Source organism: Engystomops pustulosus, chromosome 1 (assembly GCF_040894005.1).
Source record: "Engystomops pustulosus chromosome 1, aEngPut4.maternal, whole genome shotgun sequence".
NCBI lineage: Eukaryota > Metazoa > Chordata > Amphibia > Anura > Leptodactylidae > Engystomops > Engystomops pustulosus.
In genome coordinates this window covers 18,449,887-18,467,148 of record NC_092411.1, presented here as the reverse complement: position 1 = coordinate 18,467,148, position 17,262 = coordinate 18,449,887, and the positions used below count along the sequence as shown (strand labels likewise).

General features: G+C 48.0%; 1 protein-coding gene across 1 annotated transcript in view; it reads left to right on the top strand.

The window, feature by feature from the left end:
* ADAMTS12 (ADAM metallopeptidase with thrombospondin type 1 motif 12) overlaps positions 1–17,262 on the top strand; it is a 348,163-nt gene that overhangs the window by 304,130 nt on the left and 26,771 nt on the right. The window contains exons 20-21 of the mRNA XM_072134459.1: positions 6,865–7,017; positions 7,788–7,961. Of these exons, the coding sequence (XP_071990560.1) occupies positions 6,865–7,017; positions 7,788–7,961 (327 nt within the window). The remainder of the gene's footprint in view (positions 1–6,864; positions 7,018–7,787; positions 7,962–17,262) is intronic.

Sequence of the window (17,262 nt, the reverse complement as noted above, 5' to 3'; positions counted from 1 at the left end):
ACAATGTGCTCAGCTCCTCCTGCTCTATAACATGCTGCCTGCAGATAGGACACTATGTACAATGTGCTCAGCTCCTCCTGCTCTATAACATGCTGCCTGCAGATAGGACACTATGTACAATCTGCTCAGCTCCTCCTGCTCTATAACATGCTGCCGGCAGATGGGACACTATGTACAATCCGCTCAGCTCCTCCTGCTCTATAACATTAGGATGTCTCCACAGTATGACAAGGGTCGGTAGCATTTATATAAAACCTTGTAATATGTAGTTGCCAATATATTTCTTTAAGAGAATTCTCCAAATTACCAGGGGGAGTAACAAAGACCGGCACAATATAATGCACAATAGCATACAATTGTAAATTTTGGTAAAGTATGGGTACCAAGCACTAGATTATATTACAGCAAGTGCTAGAGATGTCATAGAGGGTGGTCTCCAGTAGGAAACCCCCTTCTCTATGGACAGAATCTGAAACCTGATCTATTAGTTTGTTATATAGCGCCCCCCAGTGTGATGGACCGATAAATAGACAGTTACATATAAGATAAGTTCTTTAGGTCTGTTCTTAAATTGAATTTGTATGTAAGTCAGAACTGATATATTTTATAATTGTAGCTCCCAGATTTTGGGGATTTTCAATTTTTTGGTGCGGTCATAGGAACAAGGATGTAAAGTAAAGCATCCAGAGAGGTCACCAGAGGTCACATGGGGCAGAGAGGTCCCTCTGTAAGTCGGGTGTCCTTAAGTCAGTGACCCCCTGTATTTGAGTTCCCCTTTAATTACATAATCTAGAAAGGAAACTGAATATCCGAGGTTTTTTGGCTAGAAGTTTTATCTGAGCTTTTGAATGTTTTTTGTATTTTCCCCGGTGTCGCTGCGGTTTTTATCTACGTCTCATCATCATTTCTCACTCGTGGCGTCTTGGGCCGGGGATGAACATAAAGAGATTTATTGTAGGAATATTTTGTGATTTATAAGCAGAGGGGACGGGGGGGAGTCTGCCGCCTGTAGTGCACAATTAACCCCTTAGAACCAAAATTACAAAAACTAGATCAGAACCCGAAAACTGGTACCATCCCGCTAAATCCAGGATGCTTGGGAAGTACGAACTAATGCTGCCCCCTAGAGGCTAGGACACAGACCTGCACCCCCACAGTGTCATCTGTGACCACCACTTGGCTGTAAGCAGCTGTCATGGTGTCCCCCCGCTCCGCGGCGTCCAGGCGTCCGCATGTGATTGAACGTTCAGTGTTTGCGTTTCATGCATGAAGATAAGTTTCACAGCAGGATTCGGACAAATATACATGAAAAGAGCGATTAATACGGTAAATCCCAGCGGCTCCTGCGCTCTATAGTGTCTGGGGATAGACTGCAGCAGCAGGACACTCATTATCCACCGCCTGTAATTCATCCTCATTACATCGGAGATTGAGCTCAATGGGGTCTTCTGGTTATGAGATGTTGCGCTAAATACCCTGCTGGAGGATTATTAGTTATTGGGGTGGGGGTCCTCCGTCAGGATCCTCTTCTCTAGGATCTGGAGCATCAATGTGTTATATGGACAGAGTATTGATTTACAATAAGTATTAAGGTGTAATGCCTCAGGTGGCCTGTGAGGGCGCTCTATATACCCTGCTGAAGGATTCTTCGCTATTGGTTGGGGTCTTCGTTCAGGATTCTCTTCTCTATGGAGTCTCTCACTTTGGAGGATTTTCAGCATCAAAGTGTTATATGGGCAGAATATTTATTTAATATAAGTATTACAGTGTAATGCCTCCGGTGGCCTGTGGTGGCGCTGTAGGTATCCTAGTGGAGGAATCTTAGTTATTGGTTCTTAGTTAAGAACAATTCCCTTTCATATGGAGTCTCTCACTGAGAAGGATCTAGACCCAGTGATGTAACTTGAAGCTGCCGAAACCCAGTATATAGGTAGCCCAGCACATGGACCGAAAAAATAGACAGTTACATACGAGATAAGCTCTTAAAGTTTGTTCTTAAATCGAATTTGTATGTAAGTCGGATTGGTAACCACAGCTCCGGTAGATAAGTAGCCCCAGAACATGACCCATGTAGTTATGTTGCCACAGCGCATGCCCTTCCCCAGTAGATAGGTATCCACAGAACATGCCTCCCAGTAGATAGGTAGCCAAAGCACATGCCCTCCAGTAGATAGATAGTCACAGCACATGCCCCCCCAGTAGATAGATAGTCACAGCACATGCCCCCCAGTAGATAGATAGCCACAGTACAGGTCTCCTAGTACATAGGTAGCCACAGCACATGCCCCCCAGTAGATAGGTAGCCACAGTACAGGTCTCCTAGTAGATAGGTAGCCACAGCACATGTCCCCCAGTAGATGGGTAGCCACAGCACATGTCCCCCAGTAGATGGGTAGCCACAGCACATGCCCCCCAGTAGATGGGTAGCCACAGCACATGTCCGCCAGTAGATCGGTAGCCACAGCACATCACCCCCCGTTAGATAGATAGTCACAACACATGCCCCCTAGTAGATAAATAGTCACAGCACATGCCCCCCAGTAGATAGTCACAGCATATACCCCCCAGTAGATAGATGCCCCCCAGTAGATATGCCCCCCAGTAGATAGTAGATTACAGTGTATTGCTTCATGTGGCCTGTGATGGCGCTATAACTCTTGCTGCTATGTTTGTACACTCACCGGCCACTTTATTAGGTACACCATGCTAGTAACGGGTTGGACCCCCTTTTGCCTTCAGAACTGCCTCAATTCTTCGTGGCATAGATACAACAAGGTGCTGGAAGCTCCTCAGAGATTTTGGTCCATATTGACATGATGGCATCACACAGTTGCCGCAGATTTGTCGGCTGCACATCCATGATGCGAATCTCCCGTTCCACCACATCCCAAAGATGCTCTATTGGATTGAGATCTGGTGACTGTGGAGGCCATTTGTGTCCAGTGACCTCATTGTCATGTTCAAGAAACCCGTCTGAGATGATTCCAGCTTTATGACATGGCGCATTATCCTGCTGAAAGTAGCCATCAGATGTTACAGGGTACATTGTGCTCATAAAGGGATGGACATGGTCAGCAACAATACTCAGGTAGGCTGTGGCGTTGTACCAAGGGGCCCAAAGACACCATGACACCACCACCACCAGCCTGAACCGTTGATACAAGGCAGGATGGATCCATGACACCACCACCACCAGCCTGACCCGCTGATACAAGGCAGGATGGATCCATGCTTTCATGTTGTTGACGCCAAATTCTGACCCTACCATCCGAATGTCGCAGCAGAAATCGAGACTCATTAGACCAGGCAATGTTTTTCCAATCTTCTACTGTCCAATTTCGATGAGCTTGTGCAAATTGTAGCCTCAGTTTCCTGTTCTTAGCTGAAAGGAGTGGCACCCGGTGTGGTCTTCTGCTGCTGTAGCCCATCTGCCTCAAAGTTGGACGTACTGTGCGTTCAGAGATGCTCTTCTGCCTACCTTGGTTGTAACGGGTGGCGATTTGAGTCACTGTTGCCTTTCTATCAGCTCAAACCAGTCTGCCCATTCTCCTCTGACCTCTGGCATCAACAAGGCATATCCGCCCACAGAACTGCCGCTTACTGGATGTTTTTTCTTTTTCGGACCATTCTCTGTAAACCCTAGAGATGGTTGTGCGTGAAAATCCCAGTAGATCAGCAGTTTCTGAAATACTCTGACCAGCCCTTCTGGCACCAACAACCATGCCACGTTCAAAGGCCTCAAATCCCCTTTCTTCCCCATACTGATGCTCGGGAGAACTGCAGGAGATTGTCTTGACCATGTCTACATGCCAAATGCACTGAGTTGCCGCCATGTGATTGGCTGATTAGAAATTAAGTGTTAACGAGCAGTTGGACAGGTGTACCTAATAAAGTGGCCGGTGAGTGTTTATTATACTAATGTGCTGCTTATGATCTGGGGCTCCTCACCCCTGGGGATGTTTTTCATCAGATTTGAATGAAGATTGAAGACTCTTCTCAATTTATTCCTTTCCTTGAAGGGATGCGTCAAACTCCAGGCCTATAAATCCAATAAAAAACAAAACATTCCATTGTATATTCTGATACCGCTCCTCTCACCGTGTTACAAACCAATATCATCAATTTGTGTGTGTCATTTTTCAATTAGCTCGGTCCCGGGGAGTTCCCGAAAGTCCATTGTCCGTGTATAATGCCCTGTGCTGCGATTCACTAAGATCCTGCGCCCGATATCCTGCATGTGTCGCTTCCCCTCTCAGGTCCCCCGGAGTTCACCTTCTTCTTCCTGGTGCATGTAAGTGCATTGGATGTGACACAATTTGAAAGTTAAATCCCGAGCTCAGTCCTAATCAGACGGATCGTCCAGTGGCACGCCCCCCCCCCCCAGGTTCCCTATGAGAGCTAACTAAAGATTGACACACACGGTACGATCATATTACATTGCACCTTTCATCTCTCCTTGTACTTTAATACTGAGAGAACTCTAGAAAAATAGTGGAAATTGGTCACTTAAAACATAAAAGATTCCCCGAGGTCAGGATAACATTATAAACCCCGAGACAAATTCACTAGAAATGAAGGTGAGAAGAAGTGCGGAGAGGAATCACCAGACCGGAGCCAGAGACGCGGCAGCATTCGCCCAGCTGATGAGGGGGATGGAGAGCACCTGATGACCTCTTATAATGTGCTGGGGGGCTGCAGGGAGGAAGGGGGTGTGAGCTGTACCGTGCAGCACCTTACTAACATTGTATATGTAATCTGTAGGTAAGGATTCTATCAAAATACCGGCCCTAATAGCAGGCACCATATGGGGGGAATGCAAATTACTGCACACAAAGGGGATAAGAAAAGGGTTAGGACCTCAAGAGAACCTGTCACCTGAGTTTACCCTCACTAAACTCAGGGATTGAAGTGTCCTTTCTAACTCTATCTAATTCCCTCTTTTATGTGAAATCTAACCCATTTACATTTGAAATACCTCCTCCAAATTCATATGTAAAGGAGCAGAAAAGAGTCATATTTTGCTTGAGATGAGTCAAGTTTAGAGGCTGCAGGGGGAGTGTCACTTCAGATGCATCTATCTTCAGATCTATAGCACCTAGAAACATGCTACTCTTAAAGCCATCTTAAAGATAACAATCTCATCCTTCACATCAAGATGGAAGACACCACCTGCACATTCTGAAAGGTGCAAGCAGGTTGTTGATCCGGGTCTGGGATCCAAATCAGGCTTGTGGTTCTGTGATGTACAGAAGTAGAGATACAGGCAGTTAATAGGTTCTGGGGCCCCTACTGATCACAATAAGGAGACTCCCACAATCCAGAGAATGGGGATCACTAATGGGTGGAGTAGCAGGAGCATGCGCCGTGCCTCTTTATTCCCAGCATGCACAGTAGCTCCAGCTTCGCGGGTGATAGATGTCTTGATGGAACTTTCTCCCATCTTCCTACTGCATCTCTGGTGCTCAGCCATAGTGATCTTGGGGTTCTGCTTTACCTCTGGCACCAAGGCTCTTCTCCCACGATTGCTTAGTTTGCTCTTAGGAACCTTAATTGCCGCAGAAATTCTTTTGTAACCTTGGCCAGATCTTTGTCTTGCCACAATTCTGTCTCTGAGCTCCTTGGGCAGTTCCGTAGACCTCACGATTCTCATGTGCTCTGACATGCACTGTGAGCGGTGATATCTTATATAGACAGGTGTGTGCCTTTTCTAATCAAGTCCAATCATTTTAATTAAACACAGCTGGACTCCAATGAGTAGAACCATCTCAAGGAGGGTCAGAAGGAAATGGACAGCATGAGTTACATATGATTGTCACAGCTTAGGGTCTATATACTTCTGACCATGTGATACTTCAGTTTTTCTTGTTGAATAAATTAGCAAAAATATCTACATTTCAGTTTTTTTCTGTCACCCACTGTATTTACCAACAGCATCGTGTATTCAAGCAGACTACACATGGCTTGTTTGTAGTCTGTAACCATAGATACACATAGGAGTTCATGGGAGCTGTAGAGATACATGACTGTCCTGTTAGAGAGGCCATGAATTTGGGGAACTACAATATTCTATAAAATAAAGGCAGTGAATGGTGCAGCAGTGGACTTGCTTGCAATGAATTTGGGGAAATAGGACCCCTGTTCTCATGAATAGTTGAACACAAACTTATTTGCATATTATGAGACAACCCAAAAATAAGTTGTCCAAACGCTGACAAGTGATTAATGCTTTAGAAGTTTGGCAACAATGTAATTTATTAATATAAATTGATTCTCATTATTGTCCAGTTAGCTGTAATATTAGCAATGATTTGGTAGGTCCGCCCACTGGACTCCTTATGCCAGCAGAAGATATTCAACTTACCATATATACACCTACCATATATACCAGTAAAAGCCTAGTTTTTCAGCACAAAAAAATGCGCTGAAAACCCAAACTCGGCTTACACTCGAGTAAAAAAAATATAGGTTTTACCAGGTTTTTGTGGTAAAATTAGGGGCGTCGGCTTATAATTGGGTTGGCTAATACTCGAGTATATACAGTAATTATCTAGTCCTACTGAAACTTTTCCCACAAATCCTCTAACAGACCAGTGGGACGGGACCTAGCTGCTGTGACTCACTACTCCCCCTCCCCTCTCCTTAGACTTTATAAAACCTGACACCTTAGTGACTTTCTGTTGATCTCGCTATCTAAGTGTATAAACAAGAGAAACTGTATCAATAAAAAACTCTGGATCTGGAAAAATAAAGGAGCAACCTGATTGGTTGATATGAGAAACTGGTTCACTATAACTTGTAATAGTTTTGATATGTTCTCCTCGCTGCATCAGATGTGTACATTGTGAAATGTTCTTGTTGTTACAGTGCTCCACCACCTGTGGAGTGGGGGCGTTCTGGAGAAACGTGCAATGCAGCACAGGCAACGAGACCGACTGTGGACACATTAGGAAACCTGATCCGGCAAGAAGATGTCACCTCCGCCCCTGTGCACACTGGAGAACCGGAGACTGGTCCAAGGTGATGCTTTGTTCTTACCCATCACTGTCAGTGAATAGAAACATTGTTGCCTACACAAAGATGCTAAAACCCCATCTTAAGGGATTACACACAACATATTTATGTGGCCATATACCTTCACATGAGAGGTTTTTGGCTGTCTGCAGCCTCCACTAGGTGGAGCTCACTGTATACAGTGTTATTATTGAGTTTATGTATGGGGCATATGCATTACAGAAGCCACTCAGCCTTATTTAGATCTCTGTTTCTGTCTAGAAATTTAATGGATCATTTTTTTCACTTTTTATCAGTCACGTGATTTCAAGATGACCCCCCACCCCCCATGGATTACATGTCTCCCTGTTGTCTCAAGGGATTCACCATCTCTGGCATCAGGCTCCCTAATATCACAGTCATTGCTGATAATGAGACGGGCTCCTGTCACTGCTCAGTTATAGTGCAGTAGAATACAGTGCATCCTCCATGACTGTACACTGGTGGTATAAAAGAATATATAGAGGGAAAGATAATTACTTTGTCCTCCCGGCAGCCAAAGCTGGTTCAATCTTTAGCTACCCATGTGATGCTATGCTGAGGCATCATGGGATTGATATCAGACAACACTGATATAGAGAAATAAAAAAAACTGAACATCTGCTACAAATATAAGTATCTATCTATATCTATCTCTCTCTCTCTCTCTCTCTCTCTCTATATATATATATATAATGTAAATATCTGTATATATCAGGACATATATGAATCTATATCATCCCTCATTCATCCCGCAGTGCTCCGTTAATTGTGGCGGCGGATTCATGACCAGAGAGATCCAATGCATCGACATCCGTGAAAACCGCCCCCTGCGACCTTTCCATTGTCAGTCCCCTGGACACAACCCGCTGCAGAACACGTCGTGTAACCCAGAGCCTTGCCTGTCCTGGCTCGCCAAACCCTGGAGTGAGGTAGGTTATTCGCATGGATATGGAAATATTGGTTTTACCATTAATATCAAAAGTTGGACCCCAGGAGATCAGACACCTACCCCCTACCCTGTGTCATTAGTAGGGAACCCCTTATACTGCATCTTGAGAATTAAGGGCACTTTCAGATACTAGAAATACCCCATGTAGCCCCTATGATGTGGATCATTAGCTGCCCATGTGATGCTGTCCTGGGGCATCATGGGATTGATATCAAACAACACAGACAGCCAAGATTGGAAGGGTCATAAGTTGACCCCTTTAATTGTAGCTATTTAGTGTCAAGCAGCTGTAATAAGGGCATAATATAGGAGACACTTTGGGCACATTTCAGGTCAGATGCAGGTAAGATGAGCCAAGATGAAACTGTCAAGGTCAGGCAGCATTAGTAAATCTGCTTAACTGTTACAAAGCCTCCTCATTATTGCCAGTGCCTTCTTATAGAACGATAGGTGCAGTGGTGCACCATCCACGAGGCAAGTTGAGCCTCTTGCCTCGGTCATCACCACCTGTGGCTTTGAAGCAGGACCTACTAAGCTTCTCCTGTACTATGTTGCTCCATTAAAGGGGTGGTTGGATTAAGTATCCAATAGTGGGGGTTCTGACCAAGGGGGTCCACTATGATCATTGTGTTACTGAATGGAGCACTAATGCACTTTGTGTGACCGGGACTATTGGACCATGATCTCCAGCAACTACTTCCCTATCCTATTACTTTAGTCTGACAACCCCTTTAAGAAAGAGCAAGACTGAGTTCTACGTATACACATCACATAGAGACGCGTGGCACACGTGTAGCAATCCGCACATACGTGATGCGTCCTCAGCCATCTCCATGTCACACGTCTGCCGGAATTATCAGCAATACTCTGCAGGATGAGGAGCGCGACGTGCTGCGAGGAAGATGAGGAAGCAGGATACAAAGATGCCAAACACCGGCAGCCATATCCTATGTAAGCCGCTTACACATCCCCCGCTGCTGATAGGAGGTGGGATAATGGGAGAAGATATTCCCTATAAAGACACGAGGAGCAGATCCAGGTGTTACGGAGTATTATTAGGACCCGGAAACTGAACACGAGGCAGGAAGGATCCAGGGGAAACATGTTACATCTCACCGCTCTTCCCATTATCTCTCCCTCTCACTTCCCTCTCTCTTCCTCTCTACTCTCTCCCAGCTCTATCTTTTCTTCCTATATTTTCACTCTCTCCCACTTTTTTATCCCCTAAAACTTTTCTCCTCTTTTTCCTTTTTTTCTTATCTCTTTTCCGTTATTCTACTCTCCTCTCTCCTTCTGTTCTCTTTTCTCCACATTCCTCTCTTCTTCTCCCTCCTCCTCTTCTTTCTCCTCTCCTCTCTCTTTTCTCTTCTCTGCTTCTCTCCTCCTTTTTACCTCTATTTTTCTCTTCTGCTCCACTCCTCTTCTTATGTCTCCGCTTCTCTTCTACTATCCATTGTTCCTCCTTTTCTCTGCTATTTTTCCTTCTTCTACTCTCCTCTCTTCTTCTGTTCTCGCTTCTCTCTCCCTTTCTCTTCTTCTCCATTCCTCTTCTCCTATCACCTCTCCTTTCTTCTCTCCTCCTCTCCTTTATCCTTTTCTCTCTCCTCCTCTCCTTTATCCTTTTCTCTCTCCTCCTCTCCTTTCACCTCTTCTCTATGTTCCTCTCATTTTTTCTCTGTTCATCTACTTTCTCCTCTTCTCTCTCCAACTCTCCGTTCTCCTCTTGTCTTTCCCCTTCTCTCTGTTCTCTCCTTCACTGCTTCTGTCTCCTTTACTGCTCTCCTCTTCTTCTCCTCTCTAACATGACCGGGGCAGGGCTGAGCTGAGGTGAGGGGGGAAGGTGAGGGGGTACCGCTATTAAGCAAAATGCCTTCCTATCATACGCAAGCTAAATAAAACACCGACAATGTTCTGTTGGAAAAGTGCTGGTCACAGCTTTATTCAAATCTTGTAACAATCTGTAAAACATAACTTTATTAAAACATAATAATATAAATGACATTTTATTCAACAAACATATTAATATTATTAAATTAAGTGGTCGAGTACTTGACAACAAATCTGGATCATTTTAAAATTAAATAATTAACACCTAAGTCCGGCACCATTACCAACCAAACTGCAACATCCCCCACCGGGGCCTAGCCCTTGAGGTGTGGCCTGGAGACAGCCGGGGCCCGCGGTACCGGAGTGGCTGGCGGTTGCGGCCTAAGCACGCTATTGTCACGGTGCTTGGTACGGGGGAACCGGAGGGCTGTCCTACAGCCTGGCAGGTCTCCAGCAGGGTGGTGTTGGCAAGAAATGATGAGGGAGAGGCTGCTATAGCGGATCTCCCTGGGGCAACCCCTTAATGTCCCGAGTGTGAGTCTCTGGGTGATGGACAGGGTGCCGGTGATGAAGGCAGCCGTATTAGCAGGGACCAGACGGAGACAGAAGTTGAAGAAAACAACTTACAGTTCGTTTATTGCAACCGGCAGGAACTGCAGAAAACGTGTCTTTAACAGGTGGAGTACTGGAGAGGTATTTGGAGGGAGCCACAGGATGTATTTCACCAGCCTGGATGTAAGAGCAGGCTGGGAGGCAGCTGTGTCCTTAGAGGAGGCTTCAGCTCGGTCCTGGATCTCTTCAGGTATCACCCTTGAAGGTAGGAATGATACCCCTTTCCTCACTACACTAACTCTAGTCTTATTGCTCCACTTCAGGCAGGGGCTAGGCTCTTCCTGCACTGGTCTGGTATGCTAGAGACTCTGAGCTGCTGCTCAGCTAACTACTCTCTGCTTGTGTCCTACAGACCCAGAGGGCCTGACTAGGACCGGTCTCTCTCTCCTGAGAGAGATGTCTCTCTTTCTCCTCTGGGGAGAGTCTCCTCTAGAACATTCTGGGCTAGGGGGTTTTATTACCTCCCTTTGGTCAGGTGGTGGCTGCTCCTCCAATTACCTCTCAGTGCACAGTGACAGGATGTAACACAGACATTGGTCAATAGCATCTTGCATTATACAAAATACTTAACCTCTGCCTTGCCAGGCAGGATTAACCACTGCAATTTCCCCTTGATCCTATAAGGACCATGTAGTGTAATGTGATGTTACCTACAGGTGGGACGTATTCGCAAGCACTACCTCGCCATTGCATCGGCGAGGGTGTTGCATACCCCGGGGGCAATTGAAAGAGCCGCCCTCGGCTCGACTACAGATGTTTTGGGGCACAGAGGGGGCTAAAGGCACTTCTAGGAAGTGCAGGCTATGTGAGGTGTAGGGACAAACCGCCCATGGTCCTGGAGACAGGCACCTGGGTTGGTGTCGGACTAAGACAAAAATATAGCTGTATGACAGTTGGTCGCTGACGCCATTAAACCGAACTGTACAGTAGGAAAGGTGTGGTGTCATGTCCTGTAATCCACTCCTTGCACCAAGGCCTGTATATTTGTTTGATCAACGCTTCTTCCCTGGCGGCAATTATATGGTGTCTATCTGCATTGCATGAGCATATGCGACACGAGTACCTCCTGACTGACAACCTTACCCATGTATGAGTGGCATCCAGGTGCTATCTCTGTAACACCCCCGGTCCCCTAAAGACCCGCAGTTTACGGACTACCCCCATGTGCAAACCTCAGTTTGAGGGATCAGGTAGCGGTCAGTGTTTTACACAAAAGACGGTCCGACACAGCCACACTACAACCTGAAAAGCCTATGAAAGGGTTAATGCAGACTACTGGCAGATATGACAGTGTGCAACAGGTTAATTCACATTGGCCTAGGAGCCCAATGGGTACACATCTTGAACGTTACAAACGTTACAGAGGTGGATAGGCTACTCAGGGTAGCACGGTAGCAAATGTCTCTTTTCCTGCAAAGGAAAGGCATAAAAAGTGCAAACAGAATGTCCGTACCTAAAAGGAAGGCATTAAGTGCAAAATAGTAGTAAATATAGTGGCAACTTTTCCTGGTAGTATTTGGCAAAAGTCTCTCAGAAGGTCTCTAATGACAAAGTCCATCTTCTGGGTACAGCCCTTGATGTGGGGGAAAAGTGCAATGAAGAAGCAAAGGGTCTCCTCTATTTGGAGAGGGACAGAGTCCTTTGATGACATCTCTGCTGTGGCAGAGGAAGGGTGCTATCATAGCACATAATCTCTTGACTGAGATAAATAAGGGTAAGAGTCTCAGGAAAGTCTCTGGCTCTTTGGGGTAAATGGAGATAAATACACATATATTTACAATGGACAAAGTACCTGGAGAGGGCTACAGCCCTTCAGGGATTAGTCAGTATCGCTGGGTTCAGCAAAGACAGGATCCAGCTCCTGCAGGGAATCCTGTACATCCTCAGCGGGAGTAGGTGCCGGCTGGGGACACCCGGTGGCAGCAGTGGGCACTGCAGGTGCAGCAACATCCTCCGGACCTTCAGGGGGAGGAGCGCTGTCGCCCGGGGTGTCGGCTGTTCCAGCCGGGGGCTCAACTGAGCCAGGGACCACAGAGGGGTCCAGGAAAAAGTAAACGGAGTCCAGCGGCCGCGCCGCGGCTCCTTCCAGCTCCGGTTCTTCCGGGGCCGGGTCATCACCCCATTGGTAACCGGCAAGGGGAGATGCGGGCCTAGATGGAACCTCCGGACAAGGTTCACTAGCCGGGATGTCTTCTCCCACAGAAGAGCCGCGGGACCTGGCAATGCTCCCGGCAGGGGAACCGGTGGGGGTGGCGCCCTGTATCATGCCCGGCCCATGGATGGCAATGGGACCCGTACTCACAATTACTGTGGATGGGGCATTCACGTGGGTCACCGCCCGGGGACTTGCAGCCGAGGAGGAAGAGGTGTTCGGAGACTCCGGCCACTCGTCGTCCTCATACCAGTCGTCCTGCGGGAAGTAGCGGTCCTCGTCGGAGTCGGGGATCCGGAGCACGCCAGCCACCCAGGGTCCTCGGGGTCCTTCCTGCAGGGAGAACTCGATACACTCGCCTGGCTTGAGGTTGTGCAGGCTCTCCGGCAGATCAGGCCTCTTGACGGACCGGCGGGGTATAAATACTTCCCGTCCGGTATAGTCCTGGGTAGCGAAGCCATAGCCCTTCCGCTTGTCGAAGAACCGGACCATGCCGGTGGTGCGATTCTTCTCGACCCAAGCTCCAGCTGTAGATCGACCGGCCATGTACCGCTGGGCCTCCTTTTCTCGGCGTCGCTGGTCCGAGACAGCGTCTCGGAGTCGCCGGCGGGCGGCCTCACCTCGGCCTTGAGGCTGCGGAGGTTTCGGTGCTGGGGCTCGTGGCTCCGGTTCGGGTTCGGATCTCCTTGGACGACAGGTAGGTGCCGGAACAGGAGCAGGAACCACCGGAGGGTCAGGAACCACTTCAGCGGGGCTAGCAGGCCGCGCAACAGGAGTAGTAGGCCTCGGAGCAGGTGGAACGGCCACACTAGGCCCAGGCGTTGGCTCAGCAGGAGTCGGGGCCTCCCCACGTGGCGCCTCCACGTGGACCCGCGGTACCGGGATGGTAGCCGGGATAGGGACGAGGAACCGCCCGGGTGGAATTTGATACTGCGTCACCGTTTGGTAGCATGTCCTGGTGACGAAGGCCCGAGTCAATCCTCGGTGCAGCCGATGTCCAGCGGAGGGTCTTCGGACAGGCTGCGCAGAGACCACCACCATAGTCTCTAAGACCTCATAAAACTCCGGACGCTCCACAGGAGGGAAAGGCGGAGGACCCCACATGGCGTTGTCCTCTCTGTCCAAAGTCCACTCCAGTTCTGGCGCTTCTCTGAGGCAGGGCAGGAAGTCCGCCTCGAGCCAGTGGGAGGAGTCCGAGTCCTTCCCGCCAAGAGCTGTGGCAGGCTCTAATTTTTCCTGCGCCACAGGAGGCGGGGTTCGCGCCCTTCGCGCGTGGGTGGAGCTTGATGCGTCATCTGGGTTTCCCGCCAGTGAAGGTTTTGGCGGGCTGGAATTATTTGCTGCGCCACAGTTTCTGAGGTAAAAATCTTCGGGCGCGGCAGCGCCGGATGTAGCAGAGCTGGTACAGTTCTTGCCAGGATTAACCTCTGGAGTGCGGGAGCGGCGCTCGACCGCACGTGGCAGCAGTATAACACAGTTCATTCCAGAAACACACAAGTCCTTGGGCCTAAACCCGGATGGCAGCAGGGTTAGGCAGCACAGTCCTTTTAATAAAGGAAAGTCTTTAGTGCCAGGATAAGGCACAGAAGTAAATATCCTGTTCGTGACGCCACTTGCAACATCCCCCACCGGGGCCTAGCCCTTGAGGTGTGGCCTGGAGACAGCCGGGGCCCGCGGTACCGGAGTGGCTGGCGGTTGCGGCCTAAGCACGCTATTGTCACGGTGCTTGGTACGGGGGGAACCGGAGGGCTGTCCTACAGCCTGGCAGGTCTCCAGCAGGGTGGTGTTGGCAAGAAATGATGAGGGAGAGGCTGCTATAGCGGATCTCCCTGGGGCAACCCCTTAATGTCCCGAGTGTGAGTCTCTGGGTGATGGACAGGGTGCCGGTGATGAAGGCAGCCGTATTAGCAGGGACCAGACGGAGACAGAAGTTGAAGAAAACAACTTACAGTTCGTTTATTTGAACCGCAGGAACCGCAGCAAACGTGTCTTTAACAGGTGGAGTACTGGAGAGGTATTTGGAGGGAGCCACAGGATGTATTTCACCAGCCTGGATGTAAGAGCAGGCTGGGAGGCAGCTGTGTCCTTAGAGGAGGCTTCAGCTCGGTCCTGGATCTCTTCAGGTATCACCCTTGAAGGTAGGAATGATACCCCTTTCCTCACTACACTAACTCTAGTCTTATTGCTCCACTTCAGGCAGGGGCTAGGCTCTTCCTGCACTGGTCTGGTATGCTAGAGACTCTGAGCTGCTGCTCAGCTAACTACTCTCTGCTTGTGTCCTACAGACCCAGAGGGCCTGACTAGGACCGGTCTCTCTCCTGAGAGAGATGTCTCTCTTTCTCCTCTGGGGAGAGTCTCCTCTAGAACATTCTGGGCTAGGGGGTTTTATTACCTCCCTTTGGTCAGGTGGTGGCTGCTCCTCCAATTACCTCTCAGTGCACAGTGACAGGATGTAACACAGACATTGGTCAATAGCATCTTGCATTATACAAAATACTTAACCTCTGCCTTGCCAGGCAGGATTAACCACTGCAATTTCCCCTTGATCCTATAAGGACCATGTAGTGTAATGTGATGTTACCTACAGGTGGGACGTATTCGCAAGCACTACCTCGCCATTGCATCGGCGAGGGTGTTGCAAAACCATAGTTGTAAATACCGCTCAAAATCACGCTCAGCGTGCAAAACCACAACTACCATATCCACAAGCCGCTAACCTCCTGGCGAGTGGCGAGAGCAGAATGTGGCTACCAACCAAACATATAACCAAACCAACTGCTGAGGTACACCCCCTCAAGCAGTCTATGAAGAGCTTTTAATAGTAAAGCCGGACATAACCAAAATCATCACCACCAATTTACCTTCTTACCGTATAACTGTTGCCAAGTACCCGCCCACCTTTACAAAAGACATCCTAAGCTCCCTAGCACCGCCCTAAACAAGAGGATCTGAAACTACTTGTATCCCTCCTCCCCAGTGAAAGCACAATGCAACCCTGATACATAACATATAATGGGGAGGGTGGGTGGGACAATTTTGCTCGGCCACCAAAGATGGCTGGCCCTTCCTGCCGTCCCTTAAAAACCCCCTAACTCCACCCCCCCAAATTAAACCCACCTATCAGGTAAACCTATACTCCACCCCCAAAACTCCCGCCTCCCCCCCTTCACACCCCCCCCCCCCCTCCCAGCCCGCCCCGTCATGGCCGCGCTCCGTCTACCTGCGGATGGCTCCATGCTAACATTCTTCTTATCTCCTCCTCTCTTATGCTCTCCTCTCTCCCATTCTCCTCTCTCCTACTTTTTTACCTTCTTTTCTTCTTTCTCCTTAGCTCTATCCTCCTCTCCTTTCTCTATCACTCTTCTCCTTCTACTGTCCCTTTCTATTCTCTATTTTCTCATTAGATCTTTCTTCTCTTTTCTTTGTTTCTTTCTTTCTTTCTCTCTCTCTCCTTCTTTCTTTCTTTCTTTCTTCTCACTGCAGGGTTCTGTGTTCTCTGAATTGAGCTCCTCTGCAGCCCATACCCAATGCTCTGAGGGAAAGCTGTAGCAGACCTCTGGTAAATTCTATAGAAGTCATTCAGAGGAGAGATGTGGAGCAGTTTAATGCACAGGGCAAAGCAGTGTTAGGACAATCCCTTGCACTTGGAGACACTACAACATGCACAATTTACACATACAGTTATTACCGCTGAACCTCCTGCTCCCCCATAAGTGGTGACAACTCATGGGTTATCCTTTAAATGGTAACCGATACGATCAGGGGTGTAGCAGCCATGAGGTGAGTTGAGCCCCTTGCCTCAGGCAGCACCACCTACAGCAAGATGGGGGCAACATTAGGGATGCAGTCAGATGCTACAAAGCAGGACCTGTTTCTTCACATGATACTAAAGAAATAACCTAATATATATCTACTGGATAGGGCAGAGGGGGACCACTCCATCGCTCACCTTGGGCAGCAGGTTCACCCCTGTATACGATAGTTACCTCTTGCTGGAACAATGTAATATAGTAAAAGGCTCCTTATTTTTGGATTGGAAGTCTCCCTGAGGTAGCAGCGATGAGAAGAGCAGCGACAAGAAGCAATTAATTACCCAGAATGCTAATTATTCCCCAGACGCCAGGTAACAGTCAATTAGAAAGATATTCAGTGAGAAGAAGAGACATCAGGTTGTAGAGGTTTAGAGGTTAACGAGGGAAAGTTTTAATTGCTAAATATTGAGAAAATTGGACATTGATGGCTCAATACGCAGGAAATTCACTGGGTTTACAAAAATTAACTCAAAATTGAGCGGTATTGGGGGGGGGTGCTCCTGGGTGGGGGGAGGTTACACGGTGACCCTTTATGTATTGATTATGGTTAGTATTGTAACCTGTAGACTAATACTAGACTGTAAGCTCTTGTGACAAAGGCCCTCGCTCGTATTGTTTCAGATGATTGTTATTACTCTGTAATGTCTTATTTTCTTTGTATATGTCCCCCATGATCTGTACAGCGCTGCAAAATACGATGGCGCTATATAAATCATGATTTATTACTATTATTATTTAGGAGGTGTTGCTGAAAATAATCTGACCTTGCTTCTGAAATTATGAAAACCCTTAAGCACATTGTCATCCTAAAGAAGAATTTAGGCTCATGTACCCCAACCCTTAAAGCAATCCTGCACCCAACGTGAAATCTTCCCCAT